Source organism: Ictalurus punctatus, chromosome 5, assembly GCF_001660625.3.
Source record: "Ictalurus punctatus breed USDA103 chromosome 5, Coco_2.0, whole genome shotgun sequence".
Classification (NCBI taxonomy): Eukaryota; Metazoa; Chordata; class Actinopteri; order Siluriformes; family Ictaluridae; genus Ictalurus; species Ictalurus punctatus.
Window position 1 is genome coordinate 32,890,554 of NC_030420.2, and position 20,646 is coordinate 32,911,199.

Genomic DNA, 20,646 nt, shown 5'->3' on the forward strand with positions numbered 1-20,646 from the left:
ATTTATTATTTTTTAAAATTATTGTATTATATTTATTATTTTTTGCTTGTGTTTACTCGTATTTAAATCTCGTAATACTGTATATCAATTTAGTTCGAGATAAACAAAACCAAACCATTTTTTTTTTAAAAGAAAGAAATCTACTTCCGGCAACAGTATGATGACGTAACCGGTGGCGCGTGTTACCCGGATGCGGATGTTGACGGATACATGAAAGAGCTCACAGCCACCAGCATCCGGTTATTAGCGGCTTGTCAGGGCGAGTGACAGCGTCCTGGTTTAACGTCTTTTCGCGGACCGAAACCAGTTGAAAGAAAGACGGATTTTATGCTTCAGGAGCCGTATTTTGTTCGAAATGGACTCTTTAAATCGTGGCTAATTTCGGCTAGCTAAAAACCCAACAAATCTATCTAAAGGCAACATCTGGATGAAAACAACCAGGACCGACCTGTCATCCTTTGGGGAGCGTTAACTGGCGCGACGAAAGGCTGTTAATGACAGTTTTCCAGCTGTATATTTGTGTTTTTACTTATCAAGCGATCCTTTTTTATTATTATTATTATTTATAAATCGGTCTAAATTTGTTTTTATGACGTTTAACTTCGAGAAGGACGTGTTGTTTTTGGTGTTGTCTCAGCCAGACAGATTTTTTAATACACCACGAACATATAAAAGTAGTTAATAAATCACTGGAGTGTATTTTCCTGAGATTAGTTTCCTTCAGTGCTGGATTGTAGTTGAACAAAACATTTTTTAAAAAAAACAAACAAAAAAAAGTCAGGTAAAGGTGTTCATTTGTTTCCTGCTGAGCTGCACCTGGTTTAAAGCAAACCTCCAGGTGTATCCATGTTCAGTTTAGTTGTAGATGTGAGCTGTGTAGTTTTGGTCACGGTGTAGTTTGTGGGTAGTTTGTGAGGAACAATAACCATGCCGGGGTATCAGGCGTGTTACGCTGGGTCCGGGTGTCGCCGCAGGTGACGGAGGCAGGCAGGTGTGCTGAATCTCACAGGATAAGGGTTTAGGTTAAACAAGATCGTGTTGACTTTTTCGATCGTCTGATCCGATTGAGTTCGTTTGAGTAAATATTCCCGAGCAGAAGAAAAGGCCAAGAGGAAGGACGTACGTAGCAGAACTCGTGGAACACTGACGGGTGAAGGTTTTGAGAATTAGTGGCGTTGTTATTTTTTATTTACGGTGCTAAAACATTCGTAAGAGTGCCGAGTGAGCAGTCATGAGTCCGAACTTGCCGTCGTGACCCGCCGTAGTGTATTAACGTAAGTAATAAAGGACTTTGGACGCCTCGTCGGGCGATGATGTCACCCGTTTTCGTGCTGCTGCTGCTGCTCGGGTTCTCCGTCCGGTTCTCGGAAAGCATGAGCAGAGAGGAGAGGCAGAAGCTGAGGTATGCACTTGTTATTAAAACACCATTAAGGACAGTGTGTGTGTGTGTGTGTGTGTGTGTGTGTGTGCACTAACATGGCTGTCTTTCCTTCCAGAAATCAAGTGCTGGAGATGTTCGACCACGCTTATCAGAACTACATGGTACGTCAGCTACGTCATGGTTTCGCCTCGTTCTGAGGATTCTGTACGATTGTTAAACGTTATTGACGTGACCTGGGACGTGCGCGTGAAACCGCAGCGTGCGAGGAAACAGAAACGTGTCTGTGTCCAGGAAGTGAAAGCTTCAACGTACAGTAGAGACGATGACGATGATGATGATGATGATGATGATGATAAAGATGCAGATACAGCCCTTCCTCAGTTCTCCTGAAGAAGTGTGTGGTTAACTGGGTGTGCGGTTTGAGACACGCACGCGGCGGACTCGCGACGACGAGACGTTTTAACGACGTTTATGTAGAACGTGACTTCGCTGGGCTGGGGGAAAAAAAAAAAAAGAGGCCGGAACGACAGAAAAAATGAAAAGCTGAAGGGAAGAAAGAAGGATAGAAAGTAGGAAGGGATGAAGGGGAAGGTAGAGCGAGAGAAAAGCAGACGGATAGAAGAGCTGAAAGGGAGTGAAAGGAAATGCAGCATGGGAAGGAAGTGAAGTAGAAAAAAAAACACAGAGAGAGAGAGAGAGAGAGAGCGCGAGAGAAAAGCAAAAGCAAGAAAGGAAGGAGATAAAGGAGGACAGAATGAAAGAAAGAACAGAAGGAAGAGATGGAGGGATGAAATGGGAGGAGGGGATTGACAGGAAGATTGAAACATAGAACAGAAGGAGTTAAGAAAAGAGGTAGAAAAGATGATGGACAGAATGATGTGAATGATTCAGGCCGAAAATCTCTGTAGTATTTTCCTGAATTCTAAAAACCTGTGTTTTTAATCTTTTTTTTTGTTGTTGACTCATTATCTCTCTCTCTCTCTCTCTCTCTCTCTCTCTCTCTCTCTCTCTCTGTCTGTCTGTCTGTCTGTCTGTCTCAGGACCACGCCTACCCTGCAGATGAGCTGATGCCTTTGACGTGTCGAGGTCGAGTACGAGGTCTGGAGCCCAGCCGAGGGGATGTGGACGATGCCCTGGGAATGTAAGTCTGATACACACACACACACACACACACACACTGGCACATGTCCTGACTTCAGCAGCCTGCTTTACCCCAGAGCAGCGTGTGTGTGTGAGAGAGGCGAGTACATTAAGAGGCGGGGGGGGGGTGTAAACTTTTAAACAGGATCATCGGGGTAAACTGTAGATGTAAATATAGACATGTAAATATCTGATCTTTAAACAAAATAATAATAATTATAATTTACATTAATCATCCTGTTCAAAAGTTTACCCCCCCCCCCCCCCCCCCCCCCCCCCCCCCCCGGCTCTTAATGTATCGTGTCAGCTTCTTGAGCATCAGTGAACGTTTGCACCTTTTGTTATGTTCGTGTTCGTGTCCCTCGGTCGTCCTCGGTCTGAAAAGATGGATCTCGACATCATATAGCCGCTGGTGGAATGGAAAGAGGCTCAGATATGCAGAAGATGGTAGGACGCAATTAGGAGATGACTTTTTTCAACCGTTTAGTCGCCATTTTGTCCTTTTCAAGTCCGTCAGCTTGGTGGAATTTTCTGGGCGTGGCTGAATGTCAGCTGCGTTGTGAACACGCTCGGTTATTTATGGATAGTTGGCATTTATTAAAAGTCTCATAATCTGAGTGCTGTGCGCTAGAATGTTCTTCAGTGTGTGTGTGTGTGTGTGTGTGTGTGTGTTTATAGGTTTTCTCTGACCCTCATCGACACGCTGGACACTCTCGCGGTGAGTTCCACTCTAACATGCGCGTGTTTTTTAATGTTCTGGCCGAACGCTCCTCTGTGTGCTCATGCTGTTTCTCCTCCTGATGTGTCCAGCTGTTGAATAAGAGCAAGGAGTTTGAGGAAGCGGTGAAGCGGGTGGTGAAGGACGTCCGACTGGACAATGACATCGTCGTGTCTGTGTTCGAGACCAACATCCGAGTGCTGGGGTGAGCGCGCCGATACTCGCGTTACCGAACACCGAGCAGTGTGTGTCTGTGTGTGTGTGTGTCCTTCTGAGACGAGAAACTTTTAAACCAACCAACAGTCCAACACAAGACCAGCCATCTGGACCAGAACCTCCGTTTAAGTCCTTTCTTCCTGTCGGCTTTCGTTCTTCCTGTTGATTCCTTTTAGTCCTCCTTCTCTTCCTTCTTTTTCTTTTTTTCCTTCTGTTTTTCCTATTTTTCTGTCTCTCTGTTTTTCTGCTTTTTATTCTTTCTGTTCTTATTGTCTTTGTTTTTTTCATGCTGTCTGTTCATTCAGTTTGTCTGCTCTTTCTTTCTGTTCAGTTATCTGTCTGTTCTTTCCTTCTTTCTGTCTGTCTGTTATTTCTTTCTTTTGACACAATACGATGTGATGCAGTGATAGGACTGGCAGGTAGGTACATAGGCCACACCTCCTTCATTTTGACTGACAGGTACATAGGCCACGTTTCCTTTACTAGGACTGATGGGTACATAGGCCACACCTCCTTTACTAGGACTGACAGGTACATAGGCCACACCTCCTTCATTTTGACTGACAGATAATTAGGGCACACCTCCTTCATTCTGACTGACAGGTACGTAGGTCATGCCTCCTTTGCTAGGACTGACAGGTAGGTACATAGGCCACACCCCCTTCGTTTTGACTGACAGGTACGTAGGCCACACCTCCTTTACTAGGACTGATGGGTACATAGGCCATGCTTCCTTTACTAGGACTGACAGGTAGGTACATGGGCCACACCTCCTTTACTAGGACTGACAGGTACATAGGCCACACCTCCTTCATTTTGACTGACAAATACGTAGGCCACGTCTCCTTTCCTAGGACTGATGCTACATAGGCCACGCCTCCTTTCCTAGGACTGATGGTACATAGGCCACACCTCCTTTACTAGGACTGACAGGTACATAGGCCATGTCTCCTTTACTAGGACTGACAGGTACGTAAGCCACGCCTCCTTTGTCTTTTTAGATTGTTTTGTAATTTTTTTATTATTAATGTTGTTGTTGTTTTTTTTTCTTATTAACTTTTGTTTTATTTTTCTGTGGACTGTGATTTTATGTACAGCGCTTTGAGAAGCTGCTTTAAAGGCGCTTTATGAAATAAAGTTTATTATTATTATTATTATTATTATTATTATCCTTTACTAGGACTGACAGCTACGTAGGCCACGCCTCCTTTACTAGGACTGAGTGAATGAACATGAACATTCTGTAGAGTGTTCAATAATATCACAGTTAAGAGGCTTCTTTTATTAGTAATTATGTTTTATTGTGTGTGTGTGTGTGTGTGTGTGTGTGTGTGTGTATAGAGGGCTGCTGGGAGGTCACTCCATGGCGGTGATGCTGAAAGAGAGAGGACAGAGCATGCAGTGGTATCAGGACGAGCTCCTGCACATGGCTAAAGACCTGGGACTGAGACTCCTGCCTGCCTTTAACACCAGCAGCGGCCTGCCTTACCCCCGAGTGTGTATACACACACACGCGCGCACACACACACACACACACACACACACACGTACTCTGACCCTGAGGTGGATGTGCAGAGACACAGTGTTTTTCTCGAGCTGCTTGAATAATCACATTATTTGCATGACTTATCTCCGTTCAGCGACCGTGAAATTTCTGTCTCGGCCTCGTTGCCCCTTCCTTCCTCTTACGCTGTCTCAGCCACTCGCTGTAAAGTAAGAAATAGAACACTCCGTCTCATGCTGCGATAGGAAAATAATAACCGACGACGGGGTCGCGTGACGCCACTCGATCTGAATTACAGCGCCGTAATTATCCCCACGAAGGCGATTATTTTCCAATAACAGCACGTCCTGCCTGAAGTGTTCTCTTCCTCTCAAACCCCAGCAATGTGCCGACAACAACGCATTTTATTTATTAAGGAATGACCAGTCATACTTTTTTTTTTATCCGTTTATAGTTCCATTCACATGTTCTGGAAGTAAACTCCAACACCTTCCGACCAATCAGATTAGAGAATTCGGTGGTGCGATCATTTTTGCGTTTAATCGTTGGCTGGTGCATGCATTTTAGCAGTGTTTACCAGCCAAATAAATGTTGTTTTTTTTAAAACTCACCAAAAAGGATAGTTCACCTCAGCTGTCGTCAGACGATTTCTCCTAACGTATATCTAATAACGTGGCAGATTTGACTAGATTTAAAACAGATTTTTTATTTATTTATTTATTTTTAATATTGCAGATTTTCCAGTAAGAGTTGATAGTAATACCGCTAATTGTACTAACCGGGCCCTGTATTTATTACCGAGTGTTACTGCTGTCCTCTTAGATCAACCTGCGTCACGGGGTCCAGGGTCCTGACACTCGGACAGGCACTGAGACGGACACCTGCACCGCCTGCGCAGGCACCATCATCCTGGAGTTCGCCGCGCTGAGCCGCTTCACCGGAGACCCCACGTTCGAGGTATATCAAACATCGGAATAACGTCTACCGTGTTTAGTCATAACAAATAACGTTCGAGACGTATGTTTTTTTTTTTAATGATCACCAAACGAACGAATTCGTCCGACGGATTTGTAGAAGTCGTTCACCCGTGAAGTGCGACTCGCCTTCCCCGCACAGCTCGTTTGCATTTAGTGACTCATAGCGTGCTTAGAGGAGTGGAAACACAACGTGACCGCTAAACGCTGAACGAGGCGGAGGTTATTTTTGACTCACTTCTACGCCAGTGAACGCGTTTCAGCACTGTCGCAGCACCTGAAAATTTCAAAACCTATAAATGAATTCCAGTAAAGATGAATTTCGGACGATCTCTAGAACCGGAGCCGATCTATAATCCGGTTTTAATGCTCTGGAAAACATCACGCTGGGTTCGAACGTCCTTTCCCTCGTAAGCTATCGGCTGAGGTACTTATTCACGGCTTATTTATTTTACGGTTTTTTTATTTACGCGTTCAACGATTATACGTCGGCGTATTCATTTATGGCTTCGTTTCTTATTTATAAACGGCAATAATTTTACGAGTAAGTGAATTCGTTAATTAGGTTAATAGCATAATAAAATAAATATGAATGTATAGTCGCTCACGTGCGCAGTATGAAGTAAGGAACTCGAGTTGGGGCGTTTAGTAAATGATCTTTTTGGTAAAAATGGATAAGGGAGATGCGGATTTTCGGCGCGTTCAACAGCGCTGACGATGTTTACGTGTTGTGTTTACGATGTCCAGGCCCATGCTCGGAGAGCCCTGGACTTCCTGTGGGAAAAGAGACAGAGAAACAGCAACCTAGTGGGAACAACCATCAACATCCACTCGGGGGAGTGGGTGCGCAGAGGTAGGGGGGGGAGGGGATCCTGCTCCAGACTGTACCAGACTGTACCGTTATTCAGAGAAACCCTGACGTGTATTCTTGACGTATTCCTGTATTCTCTGTCATTGCAGACAGCGGCGTAGGAGCGGGGATCGACTCGTATTACGAGTACCTGCTGAAGGCTTACGTTCTGCTGGGGGACGACCAGTTACTTCAGCGCTTTAACATAGTGAGCCGGACCTTCTGTTATATAGAAACGTACAGATCCCTGACCGTGTGTTTTTGTGATGTGGGATAAATGTGGTGCTTGACGTGTTCTCTGCCCACGTGTGTGTGTGTGTGTGTGTGTGTGTTTCAGCACTACGCGTCTATAATGAAGTACATCAGCCAGCCTCCCCTGCTGCTAGACGTACACATCCACAAACCCCTGCTGCCCGCACGCACCTGGATGGACTCCCTGCTCGCGTTTTTCCCCGGCCTGCAGGTCAGGCGCGTCTCCTCTACGCGAGACCTTTAATTTTAAAATAAATAAATAAATAAATAAATAAAACCAGACCTTTTGCTCTCTCTTTAAAATCGCCCGCGCACGTAATTCGGACGTTTTCTGACGTCGTCGACGATTTACGGAAAGTCCACCGTCCGCGCGAGGCGTGATCCGCACTGAACCCGCAGGGCGTTCGTAGGATCTGGGAGTTAAGACATGAAAAGGATGGGTAGTAAACAATTTTTGGAGAAGGTTAGCGGCTGAGAGAACCCTTATAGGTTCCCTGTAGAACTTTACACCAAAGGGATTCCTTAAAACAAACGCCTTTCTGGAATGCTCGAACCCTTACCCATTCAGAGAACCCTTGAGGAACCTTTTTTGTTTTGGTAGTACATGGGTATGTTCTGTGCTGAGGAAAAAGTAATTGCTCCCTCCTGATTTCTGCATAGTTCTCACACTCATATCCTCATACAAAATGCAGGAACATGAGGAAACACCTAATACCACAGCCAGATGTTTCTGGTGACTGCACATCAGTCCAGTTGAAGGAATTCTTTGCAGGGATTGTTTTTAGTTCAGCCGGACCGAAGGGCTTTCGAGCGTGTACGCCCCTGTCCTGTAGTAAAACCTTCATCTTGTTTCTTTTGAATCGCTCAAACCGCTCAAGCCCGGGCGGGGTGTGTCACGTGTAACTGAACCCAGTTATCAATTAGAGGGCTGTATTTGATATTTTGTGTCGTCTTTTGTCTCGTGTTAAATATCGTTCGAAGATCTGAAACGCTTACGTCACTGCAAACGTTAGTTTGCAAACGTGACTTGTTTTTTTTTGTTTTTGTTTTTTTTTCCTCCCGTCTCTAAGGTGCTAAAAGGAGACATCCGTCCGGCTATAGAAACCCACGAAATGCTGTATCAGGTCACCAAGAAACACAACTTCCTACCTGAGGTCGGTTCCTCTTTATGACCGACGTTACGAGCGTATCTTACTGTAACGCTTAAGTTATGTCGCTTAAGCTCTGTTCATTTCCTCCCTCTAGGCCTTCACTACAGATTTCAGGGTTCACTGGGCGCAGCATCCACTCCGCCCCGAGTTTGCAGAGAGCACCTACTTCCTTTACAAGGTGCGTGTGTGTGTGTGTGTGTCTATTTTTAAAAAAAAAATAAAATTTTTGCAAGGTTGCAGGGTGTTTTCTTCAGCTCCACCCTGAGTACACACAACCTGAGTAACGTCCTACAATAGCGCTGACGTTATCTCGGAACATCCGCGCTATCGGTGTCGTATTTGTGCTTCAGGGTGTTTGTACAGTAAGGTTTATAACGTCTTTTGTTTCAAGCTCCTGCTGAACAGGCTCTGGGTCCTCTTCACGTCACCAGGTACAGACAGCTGGTCGACCCAGCTAGTCTTTATCGGAGTGAAATCGCAGATCCGGACGTTCTAGGAAACGAAATCGTTTCACCGCACCTTTATCACGTCGCTCACCCGTAGATGGCTTAATTGTTTTTTTATAAGTCTATATTTCTTCAGGTTGTACATAAAATGATTAATATAAGCAACGTAAGTCACGTTAATTAAGCGGATCTCTTAATAGACCTGGGTTTTCTCAGACTTCAGCGCAATTATGTTTTAATCATAATTTTTTATAGTAAACACTTTCATGTTAATTTTTTTTTTACATAACATTATAATTATTATTAAATGTATACTTAATAATTTATGCATTTGTTTATGGAATATGGTAAAGAAACTACCACGTTAATAATTAATAAAACAGCAGTACTATTACTACTACTACTACTACTAATAATACATAGTAATAAGGGAAAATTAATTGAATGATTGATTAATTGATTGATTAATCATTATTGTAAGTAAACCAATAACTAAAATGAATAAAATGAAAGTAAATTAAACCTGAATGAAAAGCTTGATTTAATCCACCAAAGAAAAAAAAAAAGAACTTAGCCTTATTTATTTATTTGTTTGTTTATTTATTTATTTCCCGTTCTTAGTCTTTCCCTCTCTTAGGCTCTTAGGAGTGGCTTTATTAGTCCGTGAAATATGAAACTATATTGCTAACAAAGGGCAAAGTTGGGATGGTGGGGGGGGGGGGTGTGAGAAAAAAAAAAAAAGCCTGGTGATTTATTATTTTTTTTATTTATTTTTTTTTAAAAAGGGCGAGGGCTGTAAAAAAAAAAATTCTAATTGGCTATCTGCGACTGAAGATAACGAGTTAGTTGCAGAGTAAAGGCCGTAAATCCAACCTCGTCATTTCTCCGCCGTTCATATAAACGTCCTCGTTTCTTATTGTTCCTGTCTCCCGTCCCTAAACGCTTCCTGACGTTCTGACTCTCGCAGGCCACCAAGGACCCGTATTACCTGGAGGTGGGACGCACCATTCTGGAAAACCTGAACCGCTTCGCTCGTGTCCCCTGTGGCTTCGCAGCCATGAAGGACGTGAGGACGGGAAGCCACGAGGACCGGTGAGACACAGTACTCATTTTTATCCCATGATGATATTGGACCAGGTGGTTGAGGGGTCAAATCCCACACCCACCGCGGGGCCGTCGAGTCAAATACTCGATGAGACTCACATTTTTTTTTGCCTGTAGTAAAAGATTATTGCAAAATCCGCTCAGATAATCACACACTCGTATATTATGACCATGTTATCTCGTGTTTGGTACGTCATGTGTCACATGACCTACGACTTTGTTTAGGCTACCTCCCTGGGAAACTAAAATAGAATTGATGTAGAAGGTCGTCAGGCGCGTCAGAACTGGAAACGCAGACGTATTAGGGATTAAATCTGTGTTAGAGTGAACTGAAAGGACGTCGCAGCATTCCCGTTTTGTCTTTCAGCATGGACTCGTTTTTCCTGGCCGAGATGTTTAAATATCTGTTCCTGCTGTTCGCCGAGGAGGAGGATTTACCCTTCGACGTGGAGGACTACATCTTCACTACCGAGGCTCACCTGCTCCCCTTGTCGCTCTCGATCGCTCCTCGCTCTCACCCGCCCCCTGCAGGCAACGCCACGGAACTGCACGCTACGGTACTGTACGCTACGGTCCATTACAGCACTTGAACCACATGGGATGATGCTTAGCGCTAAACTAATGTCTCGATTGAAATATAAAATCCACAGACACGTGTCAGAAAGACGTAAATTCACAGTAGGATAATCACATAACCCAGTATCAGTCTTAGACGTCCTAGAAATTCGGTTTTCCTACTTTTGCTGGAGTTTACTTACTTTTAATGTAATGGATTACAATCTTATTTCATACATATTTCACTTAAGGTTCACGTCCGCTCAACTGTCGTCACGCAGTACGAGAGCGGCCTCTAGAGGCGACATAAGAACTATCGCTGATCAATTTTTATTGTGTTATTTGAAGTGTTTTTTGTTTTTAATTCGTTTTGGACGTCTCTATTTTTATTTATTTAGAGTGTTCTATTTTTTTTTTTTTTTTTGCTCAGCTTGGTTGTGTATATATTTTATTTACTTTATTACTTTTTAAAAAGTAGAGCACATTTCCATGGTGCAGTCAGTGCTGTTTTGTAATAAAGTTCAGCAGTGTTGAGTGTTTGTTTTTATTCAGTATCAATTTTAAAAATTCAGTTGATTAATCGGTTATCGGCAGGTACGGTAAGTACCGCCCGACTTGGTTATCGGTATCGGTAAAATCCAGTATCGGTCGACCTCCATCTTCTTTATTAATTGAATGTAATTTCCCCGTCTCTTAACTCCACTCTTTCCACCTAAACAGGCACCGGCGGAGCTAGACGACTCAAACTTCGAATGGACCTGTCCCAACACCCGCCTCCTTTTCCCTGACCCCGCCTACCCACGCAACCTTCGGGAGCCAATCAGGAGTGCGGTGGACAAGAGTTGCCCCCGCCCCACACCCCCTCGGTAAGAATTCCTAATGCGGTGCTGACTGGACCTGTACGAGTTTCACTTTCTTACGTGAATGATAAAACACTTTTTTACAGCATGTTGTGCTGTTATAGGAAAATAATCAACAGTCTGTAGTGTTTTATTCCCGTTATACCACCGCAACTAGCCAGCGCTAACTATTTGTTGTTTATTACATGATACTTTACGAATTTATAGCTTGATGTTGTCTAATGTCCGCTATCACTTGCATCACAGCAGCTATAAACAGCTATAAAAGGTGTAAACTCGTCCGTTCTGACACTGGAGACTCCTTACGTCTCCTTACAGAAGACTTTTTTTGCGCGTAGCGTCCAATATGTGAGTCCCTGTGTTTGTATTTGATCGAGCGCATTGATGTAAATGTGGAAAAATAATCGAAGGCTCCTGTCTCATTATATAATGATGATGATGATGATAAAAATTATAATAATTATTATTCCTCTTTCTCTGTATTTCAGCGAGCCAGGAGTGGGTCGTGCTCCGCTGAGAGCTCAGGACTTCATGGCTAATAGTCCGGAGCACCTGGAGCTCCTGAAGAGGATGGGGGTCACGCTGATCCACCTGAAGGACGGCAGAGTGCAGCTAGTACAGCACGCCGCACAGGTACATCAGCTGATCCCCCACGCTATCCATCAGACCGGTGTTATTTATAATCAGTGAGCTAATCGTATGATTTTTTTTTGTGTGTGTGCGTGCGATTTGACCCCGTATGTATTGATTGAATTTAGTAAGTGGTTTTGTTTCACCGTTGTGTTTTATATATAAAAAAAAAATCTTCCTATAAATATGATCGTGTGTTATAATATTATGTTATTATTTTCACAGTGTATGGCATTCCTATACATGTGTATGTAGTATTAATGTGTCTGTATAATGTCTGTACGTGTGTGTGTGTGTGTGTAGGCGGTGAGTGCCGTAGCTGCCGAGGACGGCATGCGCTTCATGCAGGAGATGATGGAGCTCTCCAGCCAGCAGCAGAAAGAGCAGCTCCCCCCCCGCGCCGTACAGATCATCTCGCACCCCTTTTTCGGCAGAGTGGTACTGACCGCCGGTCCTGCGCAGTTCGGACTGGACCTTTCCAAGAGCAACTTGGGGGTGAGTAGGTCCGAATTGACTCGGGCAGTAGCTAGAAAGCTAATCTAGATCCGGAATTCTGTCTCATTACCCTTTGTCTTTACTAGAATGATCCCGTCTATGACAAAGCAGCATTATTGTGCTCGTGTCTCAGCCAAAAGCAGGATTTTTATATTTATTTTTATTTTTTTCCCCTCCGACGACTTCATCCTCTCTCTTTCTCTCCCTTTCTCTCAGGTGCGCGGTTTCGTGACGCTGGCCGAGCCTTACTCCGGCTGCGCGGATTTGAGCAACGCCGAGTTCGTGGCCGGCCGTATCGCTCTGCTGCAGAGGGGACAGTGCATGTTCGCCGAGAAAGCCAGAAACATTCAAAAGGCTGGAGCTATCGGAGGAATCGTCATCGGTGAGGCACACGGAGCGTTCTAGAAAGGAAAAAAAAAAAAAAGCAAAACATTTTACACTGTCTTCTAATTATGATGTACAGAAATAAATTCATTATACGTTCCAAATTTTCCAGTTTGTAACAGCAAATTTGGTCGAGTTCTCCGATAAATTCTCTTCGAACAAAATAAAGAATAAAATAAGCACGAGGGTGTGCATTTAAAAAATAATAATAATAATATGATAGAAAAATCCAGTGTTCAATAAATAATTTAATATTAACAAAATTTGCTATAAACAATTCGTGTATGTGAACGATTCGTTCATACACAGTAATATTGATTCATTCATACACAGTAATATTGATTCGTTCATATACGGTATTATTGATTCGCTCATACACAGTACTACTGATTCGTTCGTATACAGTAATATTGATCAGAGAAGACCGAATTAAAACAGGGTACGGGTTTTTGACGCTATTGTGAGCTGCTTGAGTGTGTGTTAGTGTTGGGGAAATGACTCGGCAACCCAAAAACGTGACCTGTCATTTCCTACATCTCCTCTCAGACGATAACGAGGGCAGTAGCAGCGACACGGCGCCGCTCTTCCAGATGGCAGGAGACGGCCGGAGCACCGGTGAAGTCACTCTGCCGCTCCTCTTCCTGTTCCATAAGGAAGGGAACATCCTGCTGGAGGCCCTGAAGGAGCACAGGGAGGTGGAGGTGCTGCTCAGCGAGAAGGCGCGAGACAGAGGTGAGACGTGAGGAGCCATGACAAGACGTACGTCCTCAAACAAGACTTGTCCACTTCCACAAAAAAATTAGACCGCGTAGTTTATTTGTGTTGTGTTTAACTTTGTTTCTAAATCAGAATGTTAAGTCTGTGGTTTTGGGGGCTGAGCGTTTCGATTTTAGAATAGTTCGATGAATCATACTAATTGACTCCAGTGGAACGGCACAGTTGCAAATTTTTTACTTGCAGGCTAGATTCAATCTGTCCCCTTCCTACCTTTCTCTTTCAGTCATTCTTTTGCTTTCACAGTCAGTTTTTAACCGTTGACTTTCTTCTGTTCTCTCTCTCGCTCTCTCTCGCTCTCTCTCTTTGCCTCCTCTCCTCTTGTGGATGAACAGAAGCCATATTTAAGGGAAAAGCCCTGCCGGGTGCCCTGTTGGATGGCAGTAAGTAATCTGCAGCTCTTCCTGCTTTTCCTCTTCATCCTCATCATGTATGTGGGTTTTCTGTCACTGTTTTCTGCTTGACTCACTGACTGACTCACTTACTAACTCACTCACTTGCTACCTGACTCACTGACTGTTAGATTGTCTGACTGACTGACTGACTCACTGAGTCACTGACTGATTCACTTGCTATCACTCGCGTAATATCTGACTCACTCACTGTCTGACACGCTGACTATTTGACTGTCTGACTGGCTTACTCAGACTGATTCACTGGCTGACTCATTCACTGACTCGCTGATTTACAGTCTGAGTGTCTGAATCACTCACTGTCTGACTCTCACACTGACTCGCTGGCACACCTTTTGACTAACTGATTGACTGACCCACTGGCTCAACCAATGACTCATTTACTGATTCACGAGTCACTGACTGCCTCCGTAGGACAGTATGTCTGTTAGTGAATCAGTGAGTCACTCACTGACTGACTCATTAACTCAATGACTGACTCTTTGATTCACTCAGTGACTCACTATCTGACTGACTCACTGATCCACTTAATGACTCTAGCAACTAGCAAGGCACTCTGTAACCACTTTCTTTTTCTTTCGTTTTTTCTGCTCATCTTGCAACAAATTCCGTCTCTTGTGCCACGATTAATCCCGCCTCCTGCGCCACGATTGGCCGTTCTTACTAACGAGCAGTCTGCTGATTGGACAATTGAGAAACCAGATTGTGAAAAATAATGATTAATCTCCAGCAAAAAAAGAAAAATTGCAGAATACGGTCGGTGAAACGTATGGCAGTATAGTGGCCGGTTGTCATGGTAACCAAGAAAGCTTAGCTAACATCACCTGCTAAATTTACATATACTCGTATCATGTTTCTTGGCTTAAAGTACAGTAGAAATGTATTTATACTCCGATGAAAAGCGTGTTTTTATTCTCCGATCTTCAGAAAGCGGTTTCAGTTTCGCAAAACGTTACATGTTGCACGTCGGTCAGTGTTGTGTCGATTGACTGCTCTCCGTTCATCTCTTTGCTCTCAGGTGCAGACGAAGCGGAGGAAGGGGAGGAGGAGGGCTGCTGCGAGGAGGACCACGATCACCCCGCCCCCTCATCAACACCTGACCAATCACAATCCACCACTCAGGACCAAGAGGTAGCGGGTGAGGAGGCGGGAAGGGTGGAGGAGGGGCTTAGCAACGACGTACCTCTGACCACGGAGGAGGAGGCTGTAGAGGACGAGGATCCTAACGACCAATCGATGGACTCGTTGATGGCCGATTGGCAGGAGGACTTGGAGGCGTTTAAACAGATGGAGAAGGACGAACTTTGACCTCGGACTCCAGGGACGGGTCGCAGAACAGAGCCATAATTATTTAAAGGAAAAACAAAGCCGCATTGGTGACACACCTGGCGCGCAGGACGGAAGACGAAGGCGTCATTCTCAGGTGCTTTTTCGGGAGCAGGAATGCTCACCTGTGCAAACGTACCGTCTTTAACCTCCACCTGTAACCAAACTTGAGACCAAACCGTCTCGTCTCGTCTCCTCCCGTCTCGTCTAGTCTTATTGTACGTCTTCCTTCTTCCAAATCCGTTTATTAATCCCTGGGGTTGAGTGACTGGTGTCGATTTTAAGTGATTTGCAGACTGATCGGTGACAAATGAGGGGGGTGGGGTGGGGGGCGGGGTTTACACGGCTGTTACGATTAAAAATCAAAAGATCGCACGAACTCTTCGGAATGATTCGACTGTATGTATATACGTATTTGATGTCTGTCGTTTCTGGAACATAAGACTCAAACTCTTTAGCTCCGAGTTTTGCTTCTCGTCAGACTTACCTGTAAAGGAACGGTTCATCGTCCACCTCGGCGCCCGACCCACGAATTAGCACGTGCGTATCGTGCATGAACACGCGTCACGAAAGTACCGACTGGACGCATGCGAAACGGAACTAAAATAAAGCTGATGCTTTTCTAGAACACGATATACGCCTTGTCGGATATTAAGTATTGGAGTGAAATATTTTAACCGTAAGCTGATCCTGATCCTAATATCCAAGCTCTTCGCTGACGCCATATAGACTCGCGGATGTGTTTTAGAACACCTGTAATCCATAAAATGAGCAAAACGTCACCGCGGAGCTGGACGCCGGGAACTCGTAGTGAGATTTTGCGTCGTTTTCGATCCTAGCCGAAAGCCTGAAGCCAAAATTTGTAACTACCGTTTATGCTTGTTCTTGCAGAAACGTTTATTTGTGAAGATTTGTTATGGTTTTTTTTTTTTTTTTACACGGGGGGGCGGGGATTCCGTTCACAGCTGCTTGTCTAACACTAATTATATTTGTGCTGAGGTGAAAAATGTTCGATTTCATATTTCGGTGAACCGTTCCTTAAATACTCCATTTAACTTTTAACGCCGCAGCTTGTGTGTGTGTGTGTGTGTTCTGTGTATTTTTGCGTTTGTGCGAGCCAGTAAGACAAAAGATCAACCCCAGTTGTCGACTCAGCTGCTAACTTGGGAAGAAGCGTCTAAGGACCAGGTCCTGTGTTTTGTCTTGAGCATTAATCAGCCCTAGTGTGTGTGTGTGTGTGTGTGTGTGTGTGAGTGTGTGTGTGTGTGTGTGTGTGTTTCCTGGAGAGTAAAAGGCACAAACTGAAAAGAAACGCAACCCTTCTTTCGCCTGACCCCGTCGAACACACCTTCGTCCTCCAGGGGGCGCCATTTTCACACCACACACTGACTGACCAGAAGAACCCAGGAGCAGAATACAGAACATCATAAACTGGATAATAAAAACAAACAAACAAAAAAAAACCGACAACAAATGACGGTTTCACACTTTTTAAAACGAGACGATATGAAGAAATTTGTATGAAAAGGTGGAAATCCGTGCACTGTGTGCAATAAATGGTACAGGCATGTTTGATTTTAAAGGACGTCTGTGTTTTGTGGTCTGTTATCTTCGGGAGAAACGAAAGGTGAAGCGGCTCCGAGCATCGAGCGGGCGCGACACGTTTGCGACGGTTTTACGGCGCGCTTTATCGCCGTTTATTTAGCACCCGGTTCTAGTTCGAGTTCATAAACGGACCACGTGCGAACCTGAAGCGGTATTTCCGAGAAACTCTTAAGAGAAGTGCGTGCGTGGAGAGGGTGGGAAAACTTTAGAGGAGGGGAAAAAAAAAACTAATAATAAATTAAAAACAAAATCAGCCTCAGGTGGTTATGGAAATCCAAACAGTTCATAAACGTCACAAAAAAAACACTCTCTCTATTTTTCCTCGTCGTGGTACTCGGACGCCTTACCACTACGGCACCAGCGAGAATAATTACACGTACTTCTCCGTTCGTCGTGTTTTCACATGACGTTAAAAGGGCAAACGAAACGGAAAGTCTGGCCGAACGAGCCTCCTTCCGCTAAATGATTCATATAAACGCGTTTGATTGGATAAACCGCAACAGAGGATCTGCAACAGAAGCCAAGCTCATGTTTAGAAAACGAGAATCTCTGAACGACGGCCAGTTATCCCCCCCCCCGGTACATTTATCATCACCGCGACGGAATTTTCCTCACACGCTCGGGTCGGTCCTCTGAAACCCCCTTTGCTACAATCCGCCAGTTAACGACCTCTGCGCTAGGCGATCCATGAGGGAAATTAAAAAGGAACACAGTGTAAAATTGTATGATACAAAGCTTGAGCTTGTTCTATTAAACATACGGCAAAGATCAACCGAAAGGAACGAGAACGCAGTTGTACGTCGGACTTTCTCTTTTTCACTCCGATTACGTTGCTTTTACACGACGTATTATTCTTCGACTCTTTTACCCGGAAACAGACGAATAGATTTTCCTCACGTTTTTGGGCGTGGCCGTGTTGAGCATCGAATTTCTTTGAGGTAACGGCTCGTATGAAAGTAGACACTCTGGGTTCTAAGAATAGAATTTCTTTATTTACCTAGCCTGCTAGGTTTAAACGTTAACGTGGCGATCGTTTGCGCAGCAGGCGGGTCAGACCCCGCCCCTTTCCCATCCTGCCCGGCGGGCGGCTCAGACCCCGCCCCTTTCCCTTCGCCCTGCTCACCAGCGGCTCAACACGTTTAGAGTCACGATACTCTATACACAGAAACCCAACAGCGTCCTGACTCATCTTCCGACAGACACGCCGAGATCAAATAACGATCCGTATATACCGATCGAGAATGTCCGATATGTCGACAGGTCGAACGCCAGTGTACCGCTAGAAAGGGTTGGTTGATAAATATTTCGACCAGTCAGGGGTGGTTCATGATATTTTGACTTGGTTACGACGGTGGAAGAATCACGACCCACCGTTCTAGAAATGATATCATTACGTTTAGGATCGAGTTATTCAGCCTTCTGGTCTGGTCTGGTCACTCGAGTTGAGTCCGTTTAATCCAAACCTCAGCAGTCATCCCGTTCAGTCACGTGCTCAGGGATAAAAACGCTCCAATAAATGACCAAACAGCTATATTATTGTACACATTTAAAGAAATAATGAGCCTAATATTTGAACAGTTGGATTGTAAATCTTCGCTGAAGCGATCATTGAGGGGGGAAAGAAGGAAAAAAAAAAAGGGTAAGTGTCTCGTTAATATTTAATGAGCCGCTACTTTATTTATTTATTTATTTGTTTTATTTATATCGTGATTCAATCTTTTTGGCTTTCCATGCCTGATTATGAGCCGTACACGTCATGGCCTATGATTGGCCGGCTGAGAGCTCTAGGGCAAAGTGACTTCCGGGTTTTCCCGTCGAATAAGGAAGCACAGACTGCAAACTAGTAGTGTTGCCAGATTGTGTTTAATCCTCTTTTGGTGCAGAGCTTTCGGGGCGTGTACAAAATTGGTCTGGGTTGTCTTTTTAAAAATTATTATTATTATTATTATTTCTTTTAAATCCACCGTGTGGGTTTTTTTTTTTAAATGAAATGAAATTTAAAAAAAATAAAATCTAATCATAAAAACACCTTACAGAAATAAATAAATAAATAAAATAAGCTTTGATCACTATATTACATCACATTCATCTTTTTATTTTTTTTTATTATTTTATTGTTGTACATATGGACAGTAAACCCTGTATATTGCACTAGTTATCTTACTGATATTACTTTCCTTATTTATATTTCATCCTGCTGTCACTTCTGCACATGGACAGTCCTCTGATATACTGCTCCAGCACTTCTGTGTTCTCGAATGCGTCTGTTTTACTGCACTACACATCACGCTCCTGTCACTCGTTTTGTTTTCCTGTCATTCTGACACTGCTTCTCTTGTACTTATGTTCATTTATCCACCTTTTCGCACATTATAGTCTCACGATCACGCCGGGGTAGGACTTTAAACCCCCCTTTAAATTGTATCTTAAATTAAAAAATGAACAACAACAACAACAACAACAACAACAAAAAAACACTGATTGTTCATCAGAGTTAACCTGCTATAAGGAAGCGCATTGCTGCCATGCAGGAAAATAAAATCCCCGTCACTGTCTCGTTATTATGATAAATATCTCGTGATTGTGAGAATTGTTGTATGAGATAAATACGGCGTGTTATAAAAACGATCAACTGATCTCGCTCTTCCAGTTTATTTTGGAAACGGTGGCGAGGGATTGTTTGTACACAATAATATCTTGTTTTTACGAGGGGGGAAAAAAAATCTTACGATGAGAAAAACAGTGCGTTACTACAAGGAAAAAAAAACATGATGCTGAAATCAAGTATCTCATTTCTATGAGGAAAAGCATCTGGTTATTACAAGATAAAACACCTGTATTACGAGAACAAAAAGGTAAGGAACACGTTTCATTACAAGAAAATAGCTCGTCGTTATGAGAACACCATCTCGTTGTATGAAAATATCTCATTCTGATGAGAAAAACATCTCGGTACTACAAGGAAACATCTCGTTTTGGAGAAGTAATCCTATTACTACACAAGAACATCTCGCTTTCACGAGAAAAGCGTCTCTCTACTAAATGAAAAACTTTCATTACAAGAGAACATCTTATTAGGAGAACTCCAGCTGGCTACGACATGAAAATATCTCGTTTTTATCAGGAAAAACATCTCATTGTTACAAGAGCACCGTGTTGTTACCACACAAAAACAAACTCGTATTTAACGAGAGCGCTCCAGTATTACAAGAAAAGTATCTCGTTTTTTTTGAGATGCACCTTTTGCTTCTACAAGAAAACATCTTGTTTTCACGAGAGAAGCATCTCTCCACTAAACGAAAACATTCCATTACACGAAAATAGCTCCTTACTGCAAGAAAACATCTCGTACAGGTCGTTATTTCAAGAAAACATCTCGTACAGGTCGTTATTTCAAGAAAACATCTCGAGTAGCTCGTTATTTCAAGAAAACATCTCGTACAGGTCGTTATTTCAAGAAAACATCTCGTACAGGTCGTTATTTCAAGAAAACATCTCGTACAGGTCGTTATTTCAAGAAAACATCTCATAGGTCGTTATTTCAAGAAAACATCTCGTACAGGTCGTTATTTCAAGAAAACATCTCGTATATCTCGCTATTTCAAGAAAACATCTCGTACAGGTCGTTATTTCAAGAAAATATCTCGTACAGGTCGTTATTTCAAGAAAACATCTCTCCATTATGAGAAAATAATTTTCTCATAATAACAAAAATACTTTGCGGAAACTTCTTTATCCCTTGCGTAGCAGCGATATAATACATTAAATTAACATTTGGGATAAAAAAAACAACAACAACAATACAAAAAAAACGACCCAACTAAACATTTTTTTGGTGTGAAAGTGCAACGTTAATCTGTAAGGGGGA

The 20,646-nt window shown here is 43.4% G+C and overlaps 1 protein-coding gene across 3 annotated transcripts; it reads left to right on the top strand.

Moving 5' to 3' along the window:
• The first annotated feature begins 207 nt into the window (after positions 1–207).
• Positions 208–16,758, top strand: edem3 (ER degradation enhancer, mannosidase alpha-like 3). Of its 3 annotated transcripts, XM_017467657.3 has the most exons (21): positions 208–1,402; positions 1,497–1,542; positions 2,422–2,522; positions 3,200–3,239; positions 3,332–3,444; positions 4,797–4,950; positions 5,782–5,916; positions 6,681–6,786; positions 6,894–6,991; positions 7,121–7,246; positions 8,106–8,189; positions 8,281–8,364; positions 9,600–9,724; positions 10,104–10,293; positions 11,012–11,157; positions 11,640–11,784; positions 12,085–12,276; positions 12,493–12,658; positions 13,207–13,392; positions 13,770–13,817; positions 14,866–16,758. In XM_017467657.3, the coding sequence occupies exons 1-21, from the start codon at positions 1,311–1,313 to the stop codon at positions 15,153–15,155; spliced, it is 2,667 nt and encodes an 888-aa protein (XP_017323146.1). In that variant the 5' UTR covers positions 208–1,310; the 3' UTR covers positions 15,156–16,758. The 3 variants fall into 3 exon arrangements, with proteins under 3 accessions (XP_017323146.1, XP_017323147.1, XP_017323148.1); XM_017467658.3 differs by lacking the exon at positions 13,770–13,817 and having other exon boundaries at positions 209–1,402; XM_017467659.3 differs by lacking the exon at positions 13,770–13,817 and having other exon boundaries at positions 209–1,402; positions 13,207–13,419; positions 14,866–15,005.
• Positions 16,759–20,646: the final 3,888 nt, after the last annotated feature.